This window comes from Stylophora pistillata, chromosome 1, assembly GCF_964205215.1.
Source record: "Stylophora pistillata chromosome 1, jaStyPist1.2, whole genome shotgun sequence".
Lineage (NCBI taxonomy): Eukaryota > Metazoa > Cnidaria > Anthozoa > Scleractinia > Pocilloporidae > Stylophora > Stylophora pistillata.
In genome coordinates this window covers 31,735,715-31,745,716 of record NC_142519.1, presented here as the reverse complement: position 1 = coordinate 31,745,716, position 10,002 = coordinate 31,735,715, and the positions used below count along the sequence as shown (strand labels likewise).

General features: G+C 37.7%; 1 protein-coding gene across 1 annotated transcript in view; it reads left to right on the top strand.

Annotated features, from left to right (window-relative positions):
- The first annotated feature begins 4,251 nt into the window (after positions 1-4,251).
- Positions 4,252-10,002, top strand: part of LOC111334294 (histamine H2 receptor) — a 9,041-nt gene continuing 3,290 nt past the window's right edge. The window contains 4 exon segments of the mRNA XM_022939991.2: positions 4,252-4,390; positions 4,392-4,421; positions 4,532-4,782; positions 9,383-9,493. Of these exon segments, the coding sequence (XP_022795726.2) occupies positions 4,367-4,390; positions 4,392-4,421; positions 4,532-4,782; positions 9,383-9,493 (416 nt within the window). The 5' untranslated portion in view covers positions 4,252-4,366.

The following is a 10,002-nucleotide window of genomic DNA, read 5'->3' as shown; positions in this document are numbered from 1 at the left end:
GCGAGCGAAAAAGACGCTATACCGCTGACCTTATGAAGAGAAACTGGTTGCAGTCTCATCCATTCAGTCCCAGGATATAAACATCCTTGAGGCCGTTCTTCGATCCCTGTTCCAAGCCTCCCAACAGTGTCTAATAACAAGAGCTGTAACTGTTTTAAAATAAGTTTCCGTAAACTTCTACTTTTTCACCTTTTCATTTGCTTTTATCATCCCAGCTTGAAAACGAAGAAATGAATGAACAAATGGATACATAAATGATTGAATGAGAAATCGCCGATGGGAACAGATAGCGCTAAATAACTTAAAGCCTAACCCTAAATCCCTAACCCTAGCCCAATAGCTATTAAGATGATGAAAATCTCCTTACTGGCCGGTTAAATGGACACACTTTGTTATGAGTTGAAATGTCTTTATTCTTGCAGCGCCCCAAAATGAAAAGCAGGTTTAGAAATTACCTTCATAAATTCAAATCAAATTTTCGTTTGTGTAATGCTGTGTCATGATATATTATGCATAAATCTTGGAATGAATACTCATTCATTTATCAGAAACAATTATCCGAAACCGGAAGAAAATATCGGATAATGGAACAACAATCACTGACAAATCGAATTTCTTTTTATGCTGAAAAGTTTCGATAAAACTTGAAAATTCATTGCCTTCGAGGTATTTAACGTCGTATATATTATTTCCGCACCTGAAGTTAAAGAAGAGTCGAAGTTTATTCCTTAAATTCCTTCTGGTGAATTGAGTAAACATTGTTCGCCTTCAGGAACCGCGTAGCCATCAATACGAATCGCTTTTCCCTTGTTTTGCTTATAAATAAAAGTTTATCTCTCTCTCATTTCCCTTAAGATGTCTTCGATCCAATCGGATTAGATTTAAGAAAACAAACAATTAAACTTGTCGAAACATGTAGACTGAGTGGCATCACTAAATCGTTTTAATCTGACTGAATTAAATAATATATTTCTTCAAACAAACGTCTACAGCATTCATTGTAGATGCAACATAAGATTATACTTGATTTCTCAACTTTCCGAGAGGCGGCGTCGCGAAGTCAAATTCTATAGTTACGGTAGACTGTTTATCGTTACCGAGTTCATCAGTTCACGACCTTTTCCAACGAAAGTCGTTAAATACCACAGCACAACCTTGCAGGCAGGTGGAAATCTTACTCAATGATATAATTCACCTTGAGAATACGTCTTGTTTGGATTCGGTGGGTTCATGTAATGTTAAAAAGAAATCTAGGAAAACATGCGCCATTTTATAAAAGCACTCTTCAGAGGGCAGGTTTTCGAGTTGTAACAGTGATGATCAAGGAAAAGCTTTACCCTATAACACAGTTAATAGGATGAATCTTTCTTTGTATGCCTCTTTTTTTTGTGAACAGAGAAATTGCACTCTCTATAGATGAAAAAAAATCTCCGAAATTCCATATCAAGAGGAGTTGTTACTTTAGTAAAGTGTCGAAAGGGAGTGTGGGTAAGTTCATCCCCCCTCCCCTCCCTCCCTCCCCACCCCTTGCTCCGAATCTTTCTATCTTTTCTGCAATATTTTTACCTCGTTTTCCAAACCGATCTGAAGTGCTCGTTAAATAGTTGATACGTATGCCAGGTTCTCATAAGCTGCTGCTTGAACATTTTATTTCCGAAAACTGCCAAGGATGAATCGCTCATCAAGAAGACCATTAAACAGAACAGAATAGAATAAACGAACGGAAAAAAGACTTTTCGCAATCACAAAACCCACTTGCCAATCTTTTAACATAAAATAAAGACAGAACATATTTGTTGAGGATCACATCGAACACAGGTGACTGGTGCATGCGTCCTTTAAGCGAAGGAGTTATCATTAATGAAAAGGCATTCCAATGTGCTTAATACTTAATTTTGAAGTATGGTCGTCACTGCAACCTAAAAAAGTTGGGCCAAGAATGAGTAGCACACACTGTTTCAAATGTCGTGTTCTCGACTTTCGTGACCACAACATTATACAAGAGCAGTGTTTTTATTTTGAATTGAATGTTTGTTCCCATGTTTATTCCTTGAAAGTGTAATAACAGAAACTATAAGCTTAAGTTCAATTTCAATGGGTATTCATTTCGGCAAGATATAGCCTTAGGCGAAAACTGTCTTGCAAATAACGGTTTTCACTCAGCATGCCCTTTTGTGTTCATGATGAATTTCAACAGTGTGGGACGATTAGCACACTTCATTCTTTTTGAGTAGTTTGTTAGCTTTGGGTGAAAGATTACTTTCAAAATGGCGTTCGAAATTTAGAGATAATTCAAAGACAAATGCAATTGAAAATAGTCAATGGTCTATAAAGTGGCCCTTAGAGTACAGTCAATTTCTTTTCTCGGCGTATTTCGTCGTGCGAATCAAGCGAAATTCGTCAGTGAAAAATGAAAACCGCACTACTATGATAAAGCTCACGGTATTTTGATTTCTGTTGAGTCGTGCGACGGACTTTTCGGGGAGACTGCTGATAATAGACGGAGCGATTACTGAAAATTTTAAGTTGCTGCCACTCGTATGTGTCTCAGAAGCGACGGCCTTAGACTTCACGCATTTAAAAACTCGATGAAGTGGTTTGTTTGACTGTGGGCGGGAGTATGCACGAACGCAGTCACTAAAATGACTTATGATCTTTTCACGTTTTTAAAAAATCACGTTTTCTCAGCTGAAACATCTCTGAGCAAAACGAAAGTTTGCGGATTACCTAACTTGAAGGAGGCTTACATTTCTCGTGTAGTTTCTTCTTTCGCAGTTTTGATTTATTTAGGGTTTATCAGTCAGCACACAAAAAAGCAATGACAAGTGGTGAAAAAACTGAAACTTCCGTTTTCATCGAAACTACACAAGAAACAACAATTGAAAGAAAGCTTTTGGTTTTGTCTTGTTTCGTGACCGTCTAAATATTTCCTATCTGGATGCACCGAGAGAAATGTAAATTAAAACTGAGAGATAAGCTGTTGCAATTAGTTTGTGTTGTTCTCATTTATCGTAGTTGACATATCTTTGTTTTCCTTTCCTTCAACTACCAATAACGATTCATACACGGCGCGGTAGCGTCTACAGTTTGCCTCCGCGATTGTTCTTGAGCACGTAGAGATTGTCGGAAAATTGAAATCGCTGCTCAGCTGTCCAAATTACGCAAGTTAGAAACTAAAGAATGACTCGGTCGCTTTCGCGTGGGCGCTTTGTCTCAGAAATTTTGCATTAGAAGTACAAATGACATGTGTACAGATGTTTTAATATGTTTCAGTAGAACCGACTTTTTGGGGTCACCCTATTAGCGAGTGACGTAATTAAGGGGGGTTGAAAAGATTAAACGTCACTGTTTTACGACTATGATTAAAGTTGACTGTAGAAACAACGATGGAAATTAATTGCACTGTTCGTACGCTTTTTTCCTAATACTCTTGTACTCGTAATACTAACAGTGGGAATCAAAAAGTATTGCGAACTCTGTCTGTTTAATATACCCGCTTGCTTTGAATTTGTAGACGTGATTTTTAGCTAAAAGTTTACCGATTTGATCGGTTTTTTTCACTTTAAATTCTGTAGTATTCTATGAAGTGGGACGAAAAACAGTCCAATTTGCTACAGTTCAATCCATGCAAGGTTCTCAGAATCTTCTATGAGTGACAGTTATACCCTAAGATTGAATACTTAAGCATTTATTCAAAATACTTTATACAAAAGTTCCTGCTGATGATTTGATATTCTAACTAAGTAGAAAATTGCTTTAAGTTTTACGATGGCGTCTGAAGAGTGAGCGTCATGTAGTTTCGTCGCAATTGACTTGAGAAAAGCGTTTATATGAGGTGATCCTTTCTATCTGTTGATTAAATTGACCTTCCGTTGCTGCGATTTGAAAGCGCGCTCCCATGTAATTTCCTGTTTGAAGAGCTTGAAAATTAACAAGTCCGCATTTGCCAAATAGTGCCACAGCGAACAGATATTAATGAAAGCAGTTATTATTTTGTTCTAGTAGATTCACATACGTCGGCATAATACAGGTGTTTTATGTCTGGTGCAGGCAAAGTGTTAATTGTTCTCGATTCGAATCAATTTTATTCGAGAGCCAGGGAACTGACTTTATTTGTCATTTCAGCCCCCTGTGATCATTTCGCCAGGATAACCATTTCTCCGCCTCCATTCAAAACTTTGAATTCATTGTCTCCTTTGATCGCTGAACGAGGGTAAACATTCTCACTTCTTTAGACCCATCAAAATTTGACAGCGCATTGAGTGATTTTTTGCGAAGATATATAAGATGATGCATGAACTAGTCCTGCGAGATATTCGTCCATACTTGATTTGCGTTTCGCGAAACTGACTCAGTATACAAACTAATGGCGCAAAACTTGAAAGATAACTCGGAGTTTTAACTCTTCGCGAGCGCCAGATGTGAGTTTTAGTAAGTAAATGTGACAACTTGTAGGGTTAAAGAATGGATTTATTGATGAGGCTTGTGCATTTTGTCCGGATTAACGTTGCCTATATTCTTTACCATCTAGGTGCAGAATCATACTACGGACTTTTCGAGGGCCATGACTGATTGTACATTAGACGGAAAGCTTTGGACATCGTTAATATTCTTTTTTGTAATTGCTGTACTCGCGATCTTCGGAAATGCTCTTGTCTGCGCGGCATTCGCGACCAACAAACGCCTCAGGATTCTTACCAACTACTATGTCGTTTCACTGGCTGTGTCGGATATTTTGGTCGGTAGTATTAATATCCCGCTTTGGATGTACATAATGAAGAAGTAAGTAATGGGACAGTGTATCTTCTATATGTGCGTGTGGAAGCAAAACAATTATCGTAAGTGAAAATTAAGTAGACTCTAGCCCCTTTGATCGATTCCAACTATTTTAATGCACCGTTGGGACGTGACTTTGCAATAGCTGTTTCTTTGATAAGAAATGCCTGAAATGGGAGAAATAAAGCGATTCGAAGAGAAGGAGCTCTTTAGAAGCAAACAAAGATTATCGTTGTAAAAGTCATCGACCGTGCTCCTTTATCGGATAAAAATACAGTGGAAACAGGCTGTATTTAATGATAATATGTCGTCACGTAACCATTCACAGCGCTCGATACTACAATTTAAGGATTTGTTTAGGGTTTGATATGATAATTTTCTGTCTCTGTCTTTTTCGTGCTTGTTGGAAATCTCGAAACTATATACAATTTAAGCGACAGATATTCACACCTAATAAGGCATTTGCTATATCAGGCGAACACGAATAAATTAAACTACGGTAAATAAACTTTCTGCGGGAGTTGTAAAATCAATTACCTTTCGATTATAACAGGGACAGCGTTTGGGGCGAACAACAGCTAAGCTATTTCAGCATTATGTAGAGCCCATATTCTTCAGAAATCTGCTTCTTCGTCTAGGTTTAATTTACGGGAAACTTTTTGCAACAAGAATTTCCGTTGTTTTGTTTACATGATTCGATTTTCAAGCTTTTCGAATTATTGCGGTTCTTTTTGTATTTCCTGCTATCAAATTATGTTTTTTTGGCATTTCCGCATTTTAGAAATTTATAAAAACTATCAAAGTCAAAAGGACAGGGAAGAGAAATAGAATTCTCTCACTTGAGAATAGACGGTGTGAGTCACGAATTGTCTTGTGTAAGCCAAGTTCATTAACTTAATTTTCACCATGTAAACACTGTTCGTGACACTTGGCCCCTGACCAAAAGTAATGATTTGGTGAGCCTCTTTAAAAACTGGGCTCTGTCGCAGTGAAAATGTCACTGTTTTGTCTTGCAAACTAACGCTTAAGCGTAGTCAAGACTTTGGGTGAGTGACTGAAAATGTTAGCGGAGGACTGGGAACGTCACACGGGTGCCCGAATTAATACGCGAACTTATTATATGGCTGTCTCACAAGAACTGGGAACTACTATGGCAAGCCAACTGAAGCAATATTCAATACTAAAATTCAATTGCAATTCAATTCAATTCAAGTTCAATTCAGTGAAAATTCAAGTTCAGTTCAATAAAATTCAATTTCAATTCAATGAAACCTCCACTTTTCAAAATTGCTTCGGGTTAGTGACCGGAAATGATAACGTGAACTTTCAGGCTTCATGATTTCGCGCGGTAAGTTTAACTAGCATCATGGCGGACGTAGAGCTAGAATTTGACGTGAAAAAATACTTACCTGAATTTTTATCGTCAGTGCTCGAAAGAACAGAGCAGTGTATACATAATAATGAAACGGATATCAATGACTTGCAAGCACAATCTGTAGTTCTCGATCGAACTGTTAGTCTTTTGAGTTCTATTGCCTTAACTGACATTGAGCAAAATGGGATCGAGTGGGAATCTCTAGCTACTGCTTTTACAGAAGGACTACGGGCTATTGAAAATCATTTCAAAACTCTAGCAGTAAAACCTTCATCAATTTCTCGACGTAATGTAAAATTCTCAGAACGGGAAACCCTGGGAGACCACAGTTCTATATATCTCCTTACACGTTGGAAGATCTTCTCGGACTTGGATTTTCATTGTAAAAAATTTCTTGGTGCGGCTCGTTGGACAATTTATTGTAGCGCACAACCATTTCTATTAAGTTGTAAATACAATCTAGCTCATCGCTTAGGTTAGTATTTACAAGTGAAAAGATAGATGATCACGTCACTTTTAAATGTTTTGACCATATAGCACATATTTGAGGGGGTTGGCGAGAGGCGGTGTTACGAAAACGAAGACCCACGGTCTTTTCGTACTACGAAAACGAAGACCCTGTAAACAGAAAACCGTAGAAATTACAAGTTAAACACACATTAAACAGCAACAACGCTTAGTAATATAATACTTTACACTTCACGCGTTTCTTCCCATTATTATACTGCCAGTACTACTGGCCCGTCTAGTCTGTTCTGTTTCGCTAAGGGAGCCAATTTGGTGTTGATATTCTGGAGAGTTTCCTCGGGTAAACTTACCACACATATTATTCTGGAACAGCAGGCAGAATTCGAACGCTAGCCGCCTTTGATTTATAGTTATCAATGCGTGACGTAATAACAAAGAACGCATTCTGTACAGTAAATGACTCTTGGGTTCTGTCAATAAATAGTATGTCTACTGTATTTCGTAGCTAAAATAGATTCTGACGGTCGTTATCCCTTCTCTGCTGGAGAATTCTCGTTAAAAAGTAAGCAATTCTTTTGCTAATGCAGGGTCTTCATTTTCGTTTTCTTTCATATTCGTGAAGCGCAAGATTTACTCTTGGAAGGAATGTCAAATGTAGCGCAAATATATCCTTTGCGTTATAAATAATAAAATAAAATTGTGAATTTATATTGCGCGGTTTCCATGACGGGATGATCAAAGTTATCAACGTTAAGCAGGCCTGATATCCTCCGTTGCGTAAAACACTAATAGAAAAGATGACACACACATCTGAAGACGTCCCTCCAGAGTCTTTTAATTATCTGATTTCTCGTGGAGGGACCGGCAATAAAAAAACCTACCTCTACCTTCACCTCTTGCTTCCACCATGGCGTCACAAACCAGGTGCGTAACGTGGTCATTTTTTCAAGTACGCACAAGTACATATGATCTAGAAACCTATTACATTTTCCACACCATAATCCACACGAATACGTGATGGCCACAACCCATCTTCTTCAATTGCTTTCAGAAAGAGTTCCAGAACAGTTTGTTCAGTAAAAATTGTTCATTTGCTACATCTGAGAAACACAAGCGTCTTCTAGAGAAACTATGCATCCGTGGATTACAAAACTCCAGCGAATGAGAGAATGATGACCATCTAAATGCCACAGAGAATTTGGCCATGGGACGAAGTATTTCCTACGAGAAACAATAATTCCCCACCTCAAGGCAGTATTCGCTAAATCCACCCTTGCTAAACACTCACGAATTCTTCTTTTTTGAATCCTCAGTCCAAGTGACTTAAGGTACATACCCGGCTAGGTATGTTCGCCCGGTTGTTAATCCGTGACGACCTGTTTACTCCTAGGATATCCCGTTCTGAGAAATTTACATTTACGTCGAGAAATTGATGAAGGTTTTACTACTAGAGTTTTGAAATTATTTTCAATATCCTGTAGTGCTTTTGTAAAAGCAGTAGCTAGAGATTCCCACTCGATCCCATTTTGCTCAATGTCAGTTAAGGCAATAGAACTCAAAAGACTAACAGTTCGATCGAGAACTACAGATTGTGCTTGCAAGTCATTGGTATCCGTTTCATTATTATGTATACACTGCTCTGTTCTTTCGAGCACTGACGATAAAAATTCAGGTAAGTATTTTTTCACGTCAAATTCTAGCTCTACGTCCGCCATGATGCTAGTTAAACTTACCGCGCGAAATCATGACGCCTGAAAGCTCCCGTATGCTAATTATCATTTCCGGTCACTAACCGGAAGCAATTTTGAATGTATTTTCTTTTTCACTGAATTGAAATTGAGTTTCATTGAATTGAACTTGAATTTTCATTGAATTGAACTTGAATTTTCATTGAATTGAAATTGAATTTCATTGAATTGAGCTTGAATTTTCACTGAATTTCATTGAATTGAAATTGAATTGAAATTGAATTGAAATTGAATTGAAATTGAATTGAAATTGAATTGAAATTGAATTGAAATTGAATTGAAATTGAATTGAAGTTGAATTTCATTGAATTTCATTGAATTTAAATTGAATTTCGCTGAATTGAAATTGAATTTTAGTATTGAATATTGCTACACTTGGCTTGCCATAAACTACCGAATTCACAAATTTGATTGGCTGAAATCACTATTGAAAGCGGTCTAAATTTTCCCATCTAGACCGGCATCTAGATCAGTCTAGATAAAAAAGGTACAAAGAATATAAAAAATTGGCATATAAGACACAGCCATATGATAAACATCTTATTAACCGAGCTAGGTCGGTCTGTATAAGAGACTCTTGACCTCGGTCGCTGGTACAGAGAACCTGTGAAATGTTCAGCAAGCAACCGTGGACGATAATCCTACTCTTGTACGTTGGATCAGCAGTGATCTAATCGGCCCAAAAAAACGAATATAACTATAGAGGCAAGACCGATACGACGTAGATAAGTTTTAAAACGGAGCACTGCGTTCGGTCTGTACTGGCGACCTCGGTCAAGATTCTCCCATACAGACCTTCCGCTCGGTTAATAAGAACTAAATATTAGAAAAGAGCAAGAACTGTAAAGGGGCTACCTATTCCTCTCAGGAGATATTTTACAATTTAACGGGAATGAAGACACTAGCTACAAACAACCCGAGAAGGAGTAAAAATTTGTCTCTGAGCCAAATGTACTCTTCAAAGCAAGAGTTCTTGATCGTGGAATACTCACCATTTTGTTGTTCTGTTTTTCAGAGAACATTGTAAAACTAAATATGGCAGCAGCTTGTACGAAGCTTTCATCATATTCGACATCTTGTGTGGTACGGCCTCGATCTGGAATATGACTGCTATAAGCATAGACAGGTTAGGAAACCTGTAGTTCCAGTTGTTGAATAAGGGCAAAGGAATGAATTTGATTCTTGGTTTGTCATTTGAAGCCGATTTCAATGCTCTATATTTTCATTCATCCCCATTCCTCTTTGGTTGATTTTACCCATTTTCTTATTTTTCTATCTTACCAAAGTGTATTTCGTGGCGGCTTCGCTCATCCTGAAAGCAAATTTGGTTTATTTTACTCGTTTCGCTTTTATTCCATCCTACTAAACCGATATTTCGTGGCGGCTTTGCTGTTGTTGAAAGCAAAATTCGTTGATTCTTCCCGTCTTTATATTTTGCCTTATGCTTTGCTTTATATTTTGCTAATCAAACTGATAGTTCGTGGTGGCTTCGCTCATTTTGAAAGCAGATTTGGTTGTTTTTACTCGTTTTGCTTTTATTCTGTCCTACCAAAATGATATTTCGTGGCTGCCTCACTGTTGTTGAAAGCAAATTTGCTTGATTTTTTCCGTCTTTATATTTTGCATTACATTTTG